This window comes from Notamacropus eugenii, chromosome 3 (assembly GCF_028372415.1).
Source record: "Notamacropus eugenii isolate mMacEug1 chromosome 3, mMacEug1.pri_v2, whole genome shotgun sequence".
In the NCBI taxonomy this organism is placed as follows: Eukaryota; Metazoa; Chordata; class Mammalia; order Diprotodontia; family Macropodidae; genus Notamacropus; species Notamacropus eugenii.
Genome location: NC_092874.1, coordinates 333,001,851 through 333,019,605, shown reverse-complemented (window position 1 = coordinate 333,019,605; position 17,755 = coordinate 333,001,851). Strand labels below are relative to the sequence as shown.

Genomic DNA, 17,755 nt, shown 5'->3' with positions numbered 1-17,755 from the left:
ATTGGCTTACCTTGCTCCCTTTTTCCTGTATCTTCTGCCTGCTTCCCTGCTGTCTTCTGCTCATCCTTTTGTTTGCCTCTATCTAAATATTTCTATGGGCCTTTTTTTAAAATCTTTTCATCATTTTTTCACTCCGTGTTTGAATCTCATTCTCTTTATTCTGCTTTTATGTGTATATTTAAAAACACTGCTTGGAAATGGGGTCCATAGCACAAAAAAAGATTTAGAACTCTAACCGAACAGGAACCTCATTTTCTGTCTGTTATCAGTGCCATCCAGGCAGAGCTTCACCCTTCTCCTTTGCCCTGTGTAACAGGACTAATTTCTGTTTGATACCTCAAGTGGCAATGGATTGCTTTTTTGGTGATTATTCAGATCCTGCTTTGATCCATTAGCTTAGATAATCAAGGGTTGCCAGTAGAGATGTTTGCGTAATTTATGTGTTTAGTCTAAGTTTCCTCTTTATGTAAGCTTGAGGAGGACACTGAAGTTTAAATGAAAAAATTAGCGTATTACCCACCCTTTATTTCGAATTTTAATAGCTTTTTGTTAATAAAGACAGGCAGGAAAGTTCTGCATTGCTGTTGTGTGTGACTTTGTTACCTTCTCTCTTAGTGTCATCTTCCTTTTCTGGAGCTTGACTTCTCTCCTTATTGTCCCATTAAATTTTCTCTTCATCATTTAACTTAGAATAGCTCCTCCTGCTGCTAACAAACTAATTAATGAACTCACTGGCAGAAGAAAAATCTGGTCATTTTCTTAAATTTGAAGGGGGTAGGTACAGAAAGAAGTATGTGAATAAACGCTTTTTTAAAAATTTATTTAGGATATACAAGACCAATTGGAAGATATGATGGAAGATGCAAATGAAATCCAAGAAGCATTGAGCCGGAGTTACGGAACCCCAGAGATAGATGAAGATGACCTAGAGGCAGGTGAGTAACAATCAGCTGTTCATGGTTCTTAATATTCAGTGCTTGGGGCTGCCAGTTTTCCATGAGATAAGGCAAGATAATTCAAGGGAAAGAGAATATGAAACAGAAATGTCAAGAATTTTAGTTATTTTTTCCATTTAGCAGCTGTCGCATTAATTGAAACTCACAAGGAAGAATTAGGGAGGCAGGTGTCCCTGAGAACCTTCAGATGATTTTCATACATTTTCCATTGTTAATCCTTTCTTGCCTTTTCTGGAAGTACAGATTTTCTTTTTCCTGTCTCTATTTGTTTCTTCAATTCCCTTTTCTTTAGAGTCAGTAAAGGAGAAAGAAAGAAAAGAAATATTATGGAAAGAGGCCAAGAGGACCAGCCTCAGTCAGAGGTTTCCTTGTATTGGACAGGTAGACCATTGGACATTGTGAAATTCTAGTCCCCTCAAACTCCGCAATTTTATGGAATGTTTTTCTTTTAATTTCTTTAGATTCCTTTACCATTCTACTTCATACTTCCTTCTTCCTCTTAACATATTTTCCATGATCTTTTTTTTCACCCTTTGTTTATTCAAAACATTATTACCAATGGGGAAGCATGGAGTAATGGAAGGAATTCTACACCTGAAGGAAGGAGATCCCTGGATTTGAATCTCAGTTCTCATATTAGCTCTGTGACCTTTGGCAAGTCACTTAATCTCTAAGCTTCAATCTCCCCACCATAAAGCTATAAAATGGGGATGATAATAGTATTTACATTGCCTGTTTCACAGGATTATATGAGGATTACATTAAATAAAATGCAAAGCATTATATAATTTATAATATTTATAATTTATATATTTTTTATATTTTATTTTATCATATTTATCATTTCTAATATATCATGATTTTGTAATATTTATATTTTATATAATTTATAATTTTATTTATAATAATTATCTTTATAATAATCATGATTACTGTTACTTTTACTTCTTTTAATTGGTCATTTTGCATTTTCTCCTGGGGTGTTCCCCTTCTTGTCCATTTGTCCTTTGTAGACTCTCTGTGGCACCATTGTTTATCCTGAATCCTCTGCAGTTGTATGATCCATTTCTCTAATTCAACTCATTTTGCTACCAGTAAATATAAAACTACCTTTGAGCTTGAATTTTATTTAATCATACCTCTGTATTCAACTTGTTCAAGTCTTCTTCCACCCTCACTTTTTAATTCTCTAAAGCATAAATGAAGAAGAAATATTAAGTCAATCATTTAGAATTTCACAGTTTTGAAAATGAACAGAATTTGGTGCTGAAGACAAGGGACTGTGCAAAGCTGAAGTTACAAGTAGGATTTTATTCTCTCTCCATAATATGTATCTGTCTACATGTAGCACTTTTTTCTGAACAATTCAAAAATAATTACCATAAAGGAAAAAAGAACCCTTAGTGATTCTTGTTTCTTCTTTGGATTCAAATCTAAATCCTATTCTAAAGAATATCAGTTAGCTCAGTGCCTTATATGTAGTAGAAAGTGTTCAGTGCACTCTCCTCTTTTGGAAGTCGTGTTTCCAAAGGTTATGTGGAATGTGCACCTTGAGGTACATGACAATTTAACTTAAATGTATACAAATTGTTATCCATTAGTCAACCTTAATACTTGCATAATAAATATTTGTGGTATTGGATTCATTTAATACTTACTGTTTCATAGGTTCATAAATTTAAATTTATCTAATTCAAAACTTATTTTATAGATGAGGAAATTGTGACTCTGGTAGATCTGCCTTAGGTTACAGTCAGCATGATGATGTGCAGATGAGCTTGGAAAATATAAAATAACTAAATGTACTAATATACAATAAACCTTACAATTTTACATCTTAAAAACCTTTTCAAATGAAATTTATTTTTCTTTTGCTGGATTCCTTTCTTTTACTTGATTTGGCGTTAGATTCACAAGATCTTGACACATTCTTTAATTCTTTATCACTTTTATCAATTTTATCATATTGGATATTAAACTTATCGTTGATAAATCCATTTTTGAAACTCTGGCTTTGATTATAGCCTGTATGTTTTCAGACTGATTTAAATCAGATGATTTCCTAAGCTATTGAACTAAATTTATATCCGTCTCTTAGATAAATTTCTTAATTTTTCCTGATGCTGTAAGGCAGTTTGCAGTATTTTATCTCCATTTGTGAATTTCTGTAACTCCTAGTCAGTGCTGCTTCTCAGTGTATCAATATATTCATCATTTTCTTAGTAGAAAAAAGACTTCCAATCTCATTGGAAATATTTTTTAAAATCCCTTAAACTTTTTTTGTGGGCAGTAGAAGGGGTGGGAGTGGGATTAATGTTTTAAAAATCTGATAAAGTTGCCCAGCTCTCACAGGTCCATCTGACCTTTCTCACAGCAATGTTGGTATAATCTTGAACAAAAATTTAGTTCATCAGCAAAAGTTTCCTTTTTTCCTTTGTTCTTCAAGATTTCAGTTTTCTTATTTTGCCCACAACATGTTTTTTTTCTTCATGGAAGTGATTAGCATCTTTTTGAAAAACTGATCATCTCACTGTTCTACCAACTTCAAGAAGTTCATGCCATACTTTAAAACACCAGTTTTTAACCTTTTTTGTGCTTTGGGCCCTTTGGCTGCTTTGTGAAGCCTATGAACTCCTCAGCATAGTGTTTTTAAATTGATAAAATAAGGAGACCGATTATATTGAAATGTCAAAATAATTTTTAATTAATCAAATTTTAAAGTCAAAATAATTTTTTAAAAATGATAATGGACATCAGGTTAAGAAGCCCTGTTGTTGAGAAATCAATAATCACCCCTTTTAACTTCCAGGCCTCTCAGAAAGTCCTTAATGGTTTTCTAAGGACTGTTGCAGTAATATTTTGTCAGGTTGGAACATTGTTTTTGGTTTCTAACCACTTTCCTTTGTGCTTCAGTGCTCCTGTTTTCATCATGGGTTTGCAGTTGCTCTTTAAGCACTATAACTTTTGCGTGTTTCCTTAGCATGGTATCCATCCTTACAAACCATAGAATTTAAAACACAACAAAGGAGAGTAATGAAACCCATGTGTATGGTACAAAATCCAGCACTTGTCTGACTGGGAGCTAATCATAATTAAGGTGGGAAACCAGCTTAATCCAGTTTCCCTTGGGGTCAGATATTATGAGTCAGCTTAGTGCCAGTGGAAGCATACATACATGATCTTTGCCATTATAAAATCATTATCAAAATTATTGCTTATTCCAAGTAATTTACACAACACAGTAAGTGGCAGAGCTAGCATTTGAACTGAGGTCCTGATTTCAGATCCACAAGGCCCTCCCTGTAGGAGATTACCAGCTAGTAGAGAAAATAAGAAATACACACATGAATAGGCAACCAAGAGAGCAAGGATACCAGCAAAAGTCATCTAATCAACAATGACATGAGTTGAAACAAGACTACAGTGATCATAATTAGGTTCCACAGGAAACAAGTCATAAACATGAAGTGTTTTCTTGGGCCAAAATACAAAATATAAAAACTTAAATTAGATCTTTACAAGAAACTGATTTTATAGATATATCTCATTCCTCCCAACAACTTTTCCCTTCGTTAGGTAGGCAAATGAGGGTGTCCTTAAGACTAGTCATGTGGAACTCAAATAAAAATGGAGGCCATTAAGCCATACATAACAATCCCCATAGGCTGTTTATTAACAGTTTTAAAATGTTAAATTATCTATGTTTTATTGTATTTTTATGTTAAATATTTCTCAATTACATTTTAATCTGGTGCAGGCCACATGTCTGACACTTTTGCTCAAGACTGTACCACTCTCTCACTAACCCTTTGTACCATAGTCCCTGGCCAGAAAAATGAGCACCACCTAATATGGAACACTAGTTTCTGGTTTACTCAGGCAAAGAACAGAAAGGATTTGTGTGTTTAATTATCGGTTGTGTCATAACTGTTTCAGGATGGGGCTTAGCCACAATGTATGTAACATTGTGACTGTGGGCAAGCCATTTAACCTTTATGTCCTCAGTTTCCTCATCTGCAGAATGATGGGGTTGAACTAGATGAACTCTGAGGTCTGGCCAGCTGTGAAACTATATTGTTCTGATCCAACAGTTATTATAATTTCATAGACTTAGAACTGTAAGTTCTAAGTCATCAAACTTTTTGGTCTCAGGACTCCCTTTACATTTTTTAAATTCTTTTTAAAAAATAATTAATTTTTAGTTTGCAACATTCAGTTCTACAAGCGTTTAAGTTCCAAATTTTCTCCTCCCTTCCTTCGGCCTCTCTCCTCCCTAAGACAGCATGCGATCCAATATGGGCTCTACATATACATTCACATTAATCATATTTTCACATTAGTCATGTTGCAAAGAAGAATTAGAACCAATGGAATGAACTACAAGAAAGAAGAAACAAAACAAAAAAGAGCAAATAGTGAGCTTCGGTCTGTATTCAGACTCCATAATTCTTTCTCTGGATGTGGGTAGCATTTTCCATCATGACTCTTTTGGAGTTGTCTGAGTACCTTGCATTGCTGAGTAGAGCCAAGTCTATCAAAGTTAGTCATCGCACCATATGGCTGTAACTGTGTAAAATGTTTTCCTGGTTCTGCTCCCCTCACTCATCATCACAGTTCATATAAGTTTTTCCAGGTTTTTCTGAAGTTCACCTCCTTATCATTTCTTATAGCACAGTAGTATTCAACTACATTCATATACCACAACTTGTTCAGCCATTCCCCAGTTGATGGTTATCCCCTCAATTTCCGATTCTTGGCCACCACAAAATGAATATTTTTATACATGTGGGTCCTTTTCCCATTTGTATGATCTCTTTGGGGTACAGCCCTAGGAGTGGTATTGCTGGGTCAAAGAGTATGCATATTTTTATAGCCTTCTGGGCATAGTTTTAGGTTGCCCTCCAAAATGATTGAAGCAGTTCACAACTCCACCACCAATGCATTAGTGTTCCACTTTTTCCACATTTTCTCCAGCATTTATCATTTTCCTATTTTGTCATGTTAGACAATCTGAACAGGTGTGATGTGGTACTTGAGAGTTGTTTTGATTTGCATTTCTCTAATCAGTAGTGATTTACAGCATTTTTTCATCTAACTATTAATATCTTTAATTTCTTCCTCTGAAAACTGCCTCTTCATATCCTTTGACCATTTACCAATTGAGGAATGACTTGTACTCTTACAAATTTGACTCAGTTTTCTAGATATTTTAGAAATGAGGCCTTTATAAGAGACACTGGTTGTAAAAATTCTTTCCCGGTTTTCTTCTTCCCTCCCAATCTTGGTTACGTTGGCTTTGTTTGTACAAAAACTTTTCAGTTTTATGTAATTAAAATTATCTGCTTTACATTTCATAATGTTCTCTGTCTTTTGTTTGGTCATAAATTCTTCCCTTCTCTGTAAATCTGACAGGTAAATTATTCCTTGCTCTCCCAGATTGCTTATAGCCATCAGCCTTTATATCTAAATTGTGAACCCATTTTGACTTTATTTTGCTATACGATATAAGATAATTAGTCAATGCCCAGTTCTGCTATCCTGTTTTCTAGTTTTCCCAGCAGTTTTTGTCAAATAGGGAGTTCTTATCCCAGAAGCTGGAGTCTTTGTGTTTATCAAACAGTAGATTACTGTAATCATTGACTACTGTGTCTTGTGTACCTAAATTGTTCCACTGATCCATCACTCTGTGTCGTAGCCAGTACCAAGTAGTTTTGATGATTGCTGCTTTATAGTAAAATTTAAGATCTGGTATGGGTAGGCCACATTTCTTTTCATTAATTCCCTTAATATTCTGAACCTTTTGTTCTTGCAGATGAATTTTGTTATTATTTTTTCTAGCTGTATAAAATAATTTTTGGTAGTTTGATTGGCATAAATAAGTAAATTAATTTAGGTAAAATTGTCATTTTTATTATATTAGCTTGGCCTACCCACAAGCAGCTGAAGTTTTTCCAATTATTTAGATCTGACTTTATTTGCGTGAAAAGTGTTTTGTAATTGTGTTCACATAGTTCCTAGGTTTGTTTTGGCAGGTAGACTCCCAGATATTTTATAATGTCTACAATAATTTTAAATGGAATTTCTCTTTCTGAACCTTGCTGTTGGGCTTTGTTAGTAATATATAAGAATGCTGAAGATTTATTTGGGTTTATTTTATATCCTGCAGCTTTGTTAAAGTTATTTTATTTCAAGTAGTTTTTTTACATTATTCTCTGGGATTCTCTAAGTATATCATCATATCATCTACAAAGATGAAGATTCCTTCAATTTCTTTTTCTTCTCTTATTGCTGAAGCTAACATTTCTAGTACCATATTGAATATACATCTTAAAATTCTTAAAAATTGTTGAGGAACTTCTTTTTCCCCCCCAAGAGCTTTTGTTTATGTAAGTTATATCCACTGAGATTTACTTTATCAGAAATTAGAACATCTTAGTATTATTATGAAAATAGTTTTGACCGTACAGACCCTCTGGAAGGGTCTCTGGGACCTGTAGGAGTTCCCCAGACCATGCTCTGAGAACTTTCGGTCTAAGCTAACCTCATTTTACAAATGAGGAAGCTGAGGCCATAGTAGGTAAGTGAATTGTCCAAGATCACACAGAGATAGTGAGTTGGCAGACGTTAGACTTGAACCTATGACTCTGACTCCACTAAGTCCTCTTTTCCACAGCAACATGCTGCCAGTTCTCCATGGAGAGATTTCCACAAAACTAGGAGAGAATTTTTACAACCAGTGTCTGTGACAAAGGCCTCATTTCTAAAATATACAGAGCACTGAATCAAATGGATAAGACAGGTTCAATAAATGAATTAATGTAGACGAATCAAAGGCATTTCTTATGCCTTTCCACACTTGCTTCACATTTGCTAAAATACTGTAACTGTCTTGGCATTTTGTTATCTAATATTATTCTCAAATATATTTTTTTCTAGAAAGTTGATTGGTTAATACAGAGTTTATTGGTTTTCTTTCAGAATTGGATGCACTTGGTGATGAGCTCTTAGCTGATGAAGACAGCTCTTACTTAGATGAAGCAGCATCTGCACCAGCAATTCCTGAAGGTGTTCCCAGTGATGCAAAAAACAAGGTGGGAAGATTTTTTTTGATAGGAAAATAAAGTTTTATTCCTGACAATCAGATATGAGAATGTGAAAAACACTTATGAAGTATCATGGTGAGAAGTGGTACGGTCTTTATTCCTTTAAGCTCAAGTTTAACTTAATTCAGTTTTCCTGCAGTTGAATATAAATGTAGTCCAATAGGTGATGGCACACTGATACAGAAGTACTTCTATCCAGTAAACACTGCAGTCCATGTTATCATGATAAGATAACATAGCATGATAAGTTAACATAAAAAAGATGCCAGTTTTTGACGTGTACTTTTATATTTTTCTCCATCTATTGATGTAATTTGTTTTAAAATCAATTTACTTTGCTGAGTATTTCCCAAATATTGAGTTTTCTCAATTTTTTCCATAGGAACATAGACTTAGAATTGGAAGAGACCTTAGGTTTCATCTCTTCCAGTTCCCTCATTTTATAGAGGAGGAAATAGGCCCAGAGAAACAGGCAATAAGTGGAAGAACCAGCTTTGAGCCCAGGTCCTTCCACTCTTCATTGTGCTGCCTCTCATTTTGTACTGGCCATTTACACTTATTGGATAGTGAAGGGATTGCACTTAAGTATAAATGAAGTCCCCATTAATATGCTTTTTGCGTGAGGTCTTGAACTTCTAACTGTATATTAAAAGGCTTTGTTCCTTATTGAAAGATTTCAGGGCATCATCAGTCAGGTGGTGAGAATTGAGAAGGGGGTAGAACATGGGGGGAGCCTAATATCATACCATGAGTTTAGTTTTTATTTTTTACCAAGGTAGAGAGCCAAGAGGTGTACAGTCAGAAGGAATGGTTATCAATCCTCGAAAACAGTTCCTTCCTCCTCTTTACATAGGATGAATTGGGAAGACTGGCCTAGCTATGATTTCTAAAGGACCAATTCTTAATGAGGGAGAGGAAACTATATCCTGACTTTTTCCAGGTCCTAAAGCTTCCTCTGTTTTGGTACATGGGTATCCCATGTACCTTTGCCTCCTGACCTTTCTGTACAAATTGAGTTACTGGAATCTACACTCATCATTAACAGAAATATGACAAAATGTCATTGTCTACTGTAGCGTATTAGCGAAGGTAGTTTCAATTTAGATGACTTGTTGGAATGATTCAAGAGAACAAGAAAGGAATATGCTTCACTTGGAAATGAAGTGTTGTATGTGTGTACGTATACAAAATAGATACATATAAATACATACATACATATATTTAAATTAAAAAGTTACATTAGAGGGAAAAGACTTTGTCTCCCCAGTTTTTTCTCTTTTAAACTATTATACCCTCTTTTTTTCAATTGTATTTCTCTTTTATTTTCCTTCTTTTTCCTGTATTTCCCTGTTCTCTGTTCTACCTTCTTTGTTTTCTTCTCTTTTCCTACTGTGAATTTCTTTCTTGGTTCCTAATTGCTTCATTTTTCCATTTCTTTTCTCGTTTCTTTAAAGGTTTTCACCTTTGTTTCCCTCTTTACTGATTATTGGGGATTGTTTGTTTTGCTTGATGAACTTTGGGAATAAGTTTTTTGCTAATGATTGGTTATAAATTTTTTACATATGTGATATTAAGAGATCTTTTTCCTCCTGCAGGATGGTGTCCTGGTGGATGAATTTGGACTGCCACAGATTCCAGCTACATAGAGCTCTGTCTTTAACAGTATGCTATATATAATAAATACAAGTTATGGAAAAGTGGGAAATATTTTGCCTTTGCAATGTCACCATAACAATTTGCATATCCTTGTTCCTTTCCCTGAAAAAGTTTAGGACACTATTTTTTTTTTCATTTAGAGAACTGATTCATTGAATAGGAACTTTCTTTATGTAAGATTTTAAAATTCCTTCCATCTTACAAAAGAAAAACCTGTAAAATATTGGTGGTTATATAGGACTTCAGTTTTCCTTTATTTATATTTTATTTCTGAATTAAGTAAAATCAAGGATATGTGATTTCTTTAAATTCTTTAATTTCCTAATAACTTGATAAAAGAAATGATGTATTTATAAGACCCTACTTCCTTATCAAGATTATTAAACTATTTTGGACCATTCTTGTAATTCTGAAAATAGTTCAAATATGTATACCATTGTGAAATCAGACACTAATTTAAAATGTCTTTAATTGAGATGTAGGTTTTGTTGTATCTTCATGTCAGTGAATCATCACTATCTTCAATATTTAAATTGGTTTTCTTCCTATGCTTTTGTCTTAAACCTGGATAATTCTAAGGTTTCTTCAGTATTACAGTTGAGTTATAATCATTAATGAAGTTATATCCTAACACTTACATGTATTTATACTCAATAAATATTTTTCAAAAGGATATAATTTAATAATATTTCCTTCAACCTAAAGGTTCCACTAAAAACCAAAATTTGCCAATGACAATGTGTCATGGACAGTGGCAGTATGGTAGAAAATACACTAGATTGGGTGCCAGAAAACCTAGACCCTGGGTCTGTGTCTGTCACCTGACTAGCTGGGTGACTTTGGATTAGTCATTTTATCGGGCCTTAGTCATCCTGTCTGTAACATAGTGATAATCGTAGCTCATTTGCCTATCTTACAGTTGTTGCAAAGATTAAATGAATTAATATAGGGTTGTAGGTTTTAGAGCTGGAAGGGATCTTAAGAGATTTTCTAGTCTAACACCATCATTTTACAGATGAGAAAAATGAGGCCTGGAGCAGTGAAGTGAGTTGCCCAAGGCCTCACGGGTAGTAAGGAGGAGATCTGGGATTTCAGCCTGAGTCTTCTAACCACAAGTCCAGCATTTTTCCCACGATAACATGCTATTTCACATACGTGTTCAATAACATATGGACACATTTTTTGTAAATTACTTCGCAAATGTAATGTTTTTGCCACATTGTAGGTGCTCAATAAATATTTGTTAAATAAATATTGCTGTAAGAATTGCATGTAATGTTTAGCACTGAGGTATTGGTTACAGTTTTTACTATAGGGACCTTATCTTGTGGTCTGTATTATCTTGTTTGTTGCATTGCTTTAATCTTATCTCTGCCAACTTATCCCTGATGCTGATTAACAGAGAAAAGGGCACAAAAAATGGCATTTTAGTCCTCTAGGCCTATATTTTGGAAAGGTAACTCTAGTACAACATTTATAACTAAAACATATATTCAGTTTGCTTATTCTTTTTTTACTTTTTCAAGGTAAGCATTATGTTCTGAAAACCTTTGACCAATAATGACTTTCAAACTACCCTGCACATAAGTAGAGTCAAACTAAAATAGAAATTAGTTTACTCATAATTGACTTAGAAAACCACAAATTAACATTATCTGTGTTGTGTTGTATTTTTATTTGTTTGGTTAAACATTTTTCAATTACATTTCAATCTGAATTGAATCTAGTAGCAAGTTTGGCACTTCTGCTTTACATAACCCAGAGGAGCCATAGAATTAAATTCAAGATACATATTAAGTATCTACTTATTATGTGCAGTTCATTTAGGTGATTGAAGGTGTACAAAGAAGAATGAAATTCCATCTTCTTAGGTCATTTATATTAATAAGGGGAACAGGCAAGTATGCAGATACTTACAATAAAAAGCCAGATATGATGTGCTATAAGGTGAGGTACAAATAAAATGCTATGGAGATTCAGAGGGAAAGATCCTACCCAGTTTGAGAGTGGGTCAGGAAAGACTTCATAAAGAAGATGGCACTTGAGTTGGGCCTTGAATAGCAGACACAGAAAAGGAACAGCTCTGTCAATAGAGAGGCCCAATTCTTCATGAAAGACTTAGCAAGAGAAGGGTCAGTAATAATACTGCTCATGTAAGCTGTCTACCCAAAAGTGTACAATTGTACCTGAGTAATAAGGAAAACTAATTCCATCTCAGTTATTCCTAAAAGAAGGAAGTAATCAAACACTTCAGAGAAATTGTAGGCCTTTTTATCAAAAGAAGGCTACAAGAAAACATCAGTAATTACCACGTCCCATGCCAACTTTGCCATCTTTGTAAAGTCTTTATAAATTTATATTCAAATGAAAGTCATCTTTGAGGAAAATTTGAGAAGAAAATAAGCAGGCTTTTGCATACAACGTACTACAGCAAACCATATCTTTATAGTCCTGACTAACTGAAAGGTAGGAAGAATATAAAAGCAAATGCTTATTAGTGACTTTTTTTAAAGTGTTTGATTTGCAGTATAAAGTACCATTTTAAAGGCTTTCCTCCAACAAAGTGTCTCCCATCAACGTGAAAAAAATCATAAAAGATTACTTGAAACATCATCTTGACCTTCTAGTGTCAAGTGACATTAAACAGAGATGTGTGTTCAGCAGAGGTGTTCGTAAATGTCAGGGAGCCCATCCAGCACGAAGTCCAAACAGAAGAAGACTTTCCTGTGTAAATGATAAATAAATCCAGATGCTCCTCTTCGCAGGCACCAGTGTAGATAGAGTCAAGTCCTGGAAAATATCAGAACCTCCTAAATGATCTCTTTGGTTTAAACTTCAACACCATGCTCACACTCGGGGACTTCCCCCTCTCCTCCAGCTTCCTTTTCTGCATTTTCCATTGGACTGTGAGCTCCTGGAGAGCAATGAGTACAGCTGGTGCAAAGACTGGGAGGGAAGAGATAGGCATTTAAGTACCTGCTTTGTAACAAACACTAAGCTCTAGGAACACAAAGGTAGAAAGAAGCCCTGCTCCCAAGGAGCTCATAATCTAATAGGGAAGACAACATGGAAAACGGTTTGGCTGGGTCATTCAGTACATGATTCTCAATGAAAAAATGTCCATCAGAGTGTCAGGATGTTACTGGCACTTGTGACTCATTACTGGACTATAGCAGTGAAAGGGTATGCTTTATTCAGAAGGCAGATATTGGGTAGAAGGATTACTGGGAGTAAGTAGTAGCAGATGTGAAAATAGATATAGATATCTATATTTGTATATATCCATCGCTTTAAGGAGATAACTAGGAAAAGGAAGGCATGAGTATCTCTCTGTTTCGGTCTCATCTCTCTGTCTCTCTGTCTCACTGTCTGTCTCTCTGTTTCTCTCCTCTCTGTCTCTGTTTCTGTCTCTCTCATTTCTCTGTCTCTGTCTCACTGTCTCTATCTCACTATCTCTGTTCCTCTCCTCTCTCTGTCTCAGTCTCTCTCTCTTTCTCTCTCTCTCTCTCTCTCTCTCTCTCTCTCTCTCTCTCTCGCTAATGCTTGACTTGCCTGGAAGACAACTTCTTAAGGTTCTTCCACATTCTTAAGGTAGAAGAAGTGATAAGAACTGCTACTCTGGATCCAACTCTGACCAACTGAAGTAGAAATAATGGGATTTTTAGGAAGAAGTGACCATTTCAACATGGAGCTCTTGATATATAAGGAGAAGAAAAGCTAGACATAGTTGAAAGATGAAAGATTTCAAAGGATCCTGGACTGCCATGGCCTTTGTTCTACAGGGGACAACAGTTTAGGAGGGATGAGATACTCTTATCAGAATTTTGGTGATGTAAACACAAAAAAATTCTAATAAGGAAAAAAGGACAATCAAAATCAATCAAAGGAGACTGATATGACCACATAGAACTTATCAAATAAAATTTTTTTAAAAAACATATACAGGAAATAGAAGCATGGACAGGTGAACAAAGAGGAACACTGTCCTATAAGAATATGTCATGGATATATAGAGAAGACAGAAAAAAGGACAGGTAAATGAAAATGAACTTATGGGAACTGTAAGAATAATTTCAGAAACACGAAGGCTCAGAATTAGCTGAGGCTTAGAATAAGAACAAGAACTTAAAAATAAATATATTGAGGTCTAAGAGGAGATCATAAAAAAGGAAAGGACCACTGATTGCCAAGAAATTAGAATTACTTAACTCCTGGTTTGTTTGTTTGTTTGTTGTTACCAAGAATAATCTTCAGACTGGGAAATACAAAACAAAAACAGTAACAGAGTTGAAATCTAAGAAAAATGAAAGAACTTGCAGATGTGATTGCTATCACTGTCTTTAAAAAACTGGAGAATGTTAAAGCATTAGAGATGGGCAAATGTCTTTTTTAATTAGAAAAAAAGGTGGATGCTTTTAAAGTTAACTTCTGTTCATAGCCAAAAAAATCTCATGCAATCCCATGGTTTATAAGCACTTAGAAAGGTGGTCTTCTCTAGGGACCAAAACCAGGTTCATCAATACAGTAATGCCAGATTGTGATCATTGTAATCTTTTAATTGTTCAATGTTATAGTTCTCGTTATTGGATTCCAAAATGGAGTTACTTAGGCTAAGTGGTCCAAATGTCCATAAAACGTATAAGCAAAGACAGAATGGTACTAAACAGATTTGACCTATGTTAACTCCATCTCAGGCAGTTAATGCTCACAGCTGCTAACTGGATAAAACTCCTGACCAACTGTGGTAGTCTCTAAGTCATTCCTGTACTGCTGCCTTAGTTAAGTCAACCCAGACCCTCTCAAGTTTCTAGTCCCAATAAAGAAACTTCCCCTACCCAAGCCTGGTATTGATAAGTGACCGCAAAAATTCACGTGTGGGTCTGATTAGGAATGCTCCCTCTCACATCTGGCACTGATTACCTGTTCTCCACCAACCTCATTTTTAAGGTATATAACTTCACTACCTGAACTCCAACTCTGAGTGTGTTTTCTGCCTGACACATCTTCCCCTTGTGCTGGGTAACATTCTTACATCTGGGGGATGAACATCTGTTTAATTGCCATATGGTGTGTGTGTGTGTGTGTGTGTGTGTGTGTGTGTGTGTGTGTGTGTGTGTGTTTGCCTGCTTGCTGCACCACATAATAATAAAACTCTTGGCTGTACCAGTTTCCTGAGCACCCATTTCCTATAAATTCCTGGAATTAGGTCTTTGCTTTAACCCAAACTATGAGGTCAAATAATGCACAGACCAACCTCTTTTTTCTTTTTTGCCTCATAGTGCAGGGATGAAGAGGCCATATATATGGTGTACTTGGAACTCATAAAGGCAAAATGAAAAGGTAGTACTCTGGCAGACAAGATGGAGAAATCAAGGCTGGGCAATAGTGTAGTTAGGTGGATTTAAGACTGTTTGAATGACCAAACCCAAAGGATGATTGCAATTAACCTGAAAATAAGTACTTAATAAATTGTCACAAGTGCTTTGTCACTGACGCTGCTCCATTCAATGTTTTTTATCATGGACTTGAATAAAAGGTGTTACGATTCCCAAATCTGTGGATGATACAAAGTATATAATTAACATATTGAATGGAATAATTGATTATGTTGAACAAAAGAAATAGGGTCCAGAAGAACCATATAGGCAAAAATCCTGGACTGAATCTAAAATGAAATTTTATAGGGGTAGATATAAATTCCTATACTTTGGTTCAAAAATTAATTGCACAAATACAAGATAGGAGAGATCTTGCTCATGTAAAAAAGATCCAGGGGTTTTTAGTTAGACTCAATATGAGTCAACAATGTGACGTGGAATGCAAAACTCATGAATGGAAGGATAGGATCCAGAGCAAGCAACCTATATACAAGTGCTGGGGAATATACTTAAGTATTCAAATAGATCTGTGATCTCATCAATTTGGGAATTCCCTCCAACACAGATTGTACCCTTCCCTGCCATGAATGTCTGTATTCTTCCATAAGTTTGCCACCCAGTGTGCCAGAGGCCTTCCTCCCTGCTGACACTGTGAGAGTACCAGTGGAGCACTCTGACTGTCAACCTGTCATCCCTCCCCATGTAATCAAGACATTTTCTCCTCCTAACATACATTTCCTTGATAATATTTCTTAGAAGTTCTTCACTGATTATCTGTTACAATCTCCTCATGTCAAGTACCTCTACCTTATCCTCTGATATTTAATTCAAGAATTAATGAATCATGAAAACATGTACTTTGCTTATTTTTTTTAAACGAATTCACACTTTCCTGATTAAAGTACACAAAAATCTCACTTGAAGTCTTTTTAAAGCACCAGGCCTTTATCTCTTCCCTCTGTCCCTCATTATAGTCCAGATGGCAAATCTGAGTGAAGCTTGAATATTCTGGTGAAGACATCAACAGTGTTATTTATGAACACTTTTTATAACATTTTACCACTTGTGGGTTTTATGCCTGGGCGATGGGAAACAGCTTCTTTAATGGAAACTTGGAAAATAATAAAAAATTCTTTATGAATATCTTTGCTCTGTCAGTGAAAGCTGAAGAGACTGACAAAGTTAAAAATAATGACATATTTGCATATGCCTAAAGTTTTCGGAGTTCTTGGCACTTGATCAGAATCTTCTCAATGTATAAATAATTCCATGTGTCACCACCATACAGCAATACTGGTAGAATGTTAATGAAAAAGGATACAATAAGATTACATAACTTAAGTAGCTGGGTCTTTGTTTCCATGGGAAACTTGATGTCATCAATGGAACTTTGCAGCTTCCAGAAGGTAATCTAACCATCTCTCCTCCTGTTCAACTTTGGCTCCAAGTCACTGTCCATCTATCTTGTATTGCCTGCTTCAGATATACCTACTGACAGACAGACCATAAATTTTTCACAAATCTCCCTTTCATAAACTAGGCAAAAGACATTCTTCCTCTACGTGATCTTTCTTGTGCAGGTGATCCTTACTTTGAGTGTTTCTTGCCAAGGAGGCTCTACGATATTTCAGGACTTGATGCAGCCAATACAATATTATCCACAAACAGGGGCACTAAGAAGACATTACCACATGCAGAAAAACACTCTTCAACTTGTACTTTGTACTGTATCTTCTCTATAATAGTGGCAAGCATGATTGGAAAGTATTTCCCTGTTATGTACCTTGCCTGATGTTTACGTTATTATCAGATATTTCAAATCTTGCATCTTTCAAGGAATCTTGAGCAATATTGATGAATGTCTGGGAGACATATTGTTGGAAAAGAGTACGTAAATGCAGTATTTTGTTAAATATTGTATCAGTCAACAAACAACTAAGTACAATGAAATTGTATATTCTCTAAATTTTTCAGTCAATTGCAAATAACTGAGATATGAAACAAAAAGGCAACAAACACTTATTAAGTGCTTCCTATGTGCCAGATCCTGTGCTCAGTGTTGAGGATATAAATAAAAGCCAAAAAAGGAAATAGTTCCTGCCCTCAAGAAGCTTATACTCTAATGGAGAAAGATAACATACAAAAAGGAGGTGAATATAGTGGTCAAGAAGGGAGGCAAGTATCCACATAAGAATTTAGTATCAAAGAGTCAGAAGCAGAACTTGGAGGGGAATGAAGGAAAGGTGGCCTGGGCCCCTCCACAAAATGAAGGTCCCAAGAAGAAATCACTGATAGAAGTGACCAGCATGTTGGAGAAGGTCATAGGCATTTAGGAAAGTTCCATCATGATATGGCATCTGAGGCAGAGTCTGGAATGTCCCAAGGAGAGCTGGGAGGTGAATGAAGGCTGGCCTAGGTCCCTCCCTAACATAGAAGTCCCAGGAGGAGCTCACTAATGAAAAAAGAAACATTCCAAGGTGATATGGCAACAATGGGAGAAGGGGAACCAATATAGTGAAAGGTTTTCCCAAGGTAAGAAGGCCGTGGGTACTGGCAGCCAAGGCATGGAGGAAAAGTCTGGAACAGCAGCAGCATGACCCAGAGGGGAACAAAGGATGATCTCAGGGAGCTTACATTGTAAGAGGGAAATAACATGTACAAT

The 17,755-nt window shown here is 35.5% G+C and overlaps 1 protein-coding gene across 3 annotated transcripts in view; it reads left to right on the top strand.

Annotated features, from left to right (window-relative positions):
• The window catches only part of CHMP5 (charged multivesicular body protein 5), a 45,813-nt gene extending 34,846 nt beyond the window's left edge, over nucleotides 1-10,967 (top strand). For all 3 annotated transcript variants that reach the window (XM_072597035.1, XM_072597037.1, XM_072597036.1), the window contains exons 7-9: nucleotides 827-935; nucleotides 7,935-8,047; nucleotides 9,655-10,967. In XM_072597035.1, the coding sequence (XP_072453136.1) occupies nucleotides 827-935; nucleotides 7,935-8,047; nucleotides 9,655-9,705 (273 nt within the window). In that variant the 3' untranslated portion in view covers nucleotides 9,706-10,967. The remainder of the gene's footprint in view (nucleotides 1-826; nucleotides 936-7,934; nucleotides 8,048-9,654) is intronic.
• The last annotated feature ends 6,788 nt before the right edge of the window (nucleotides 10,968-17,755 follow it).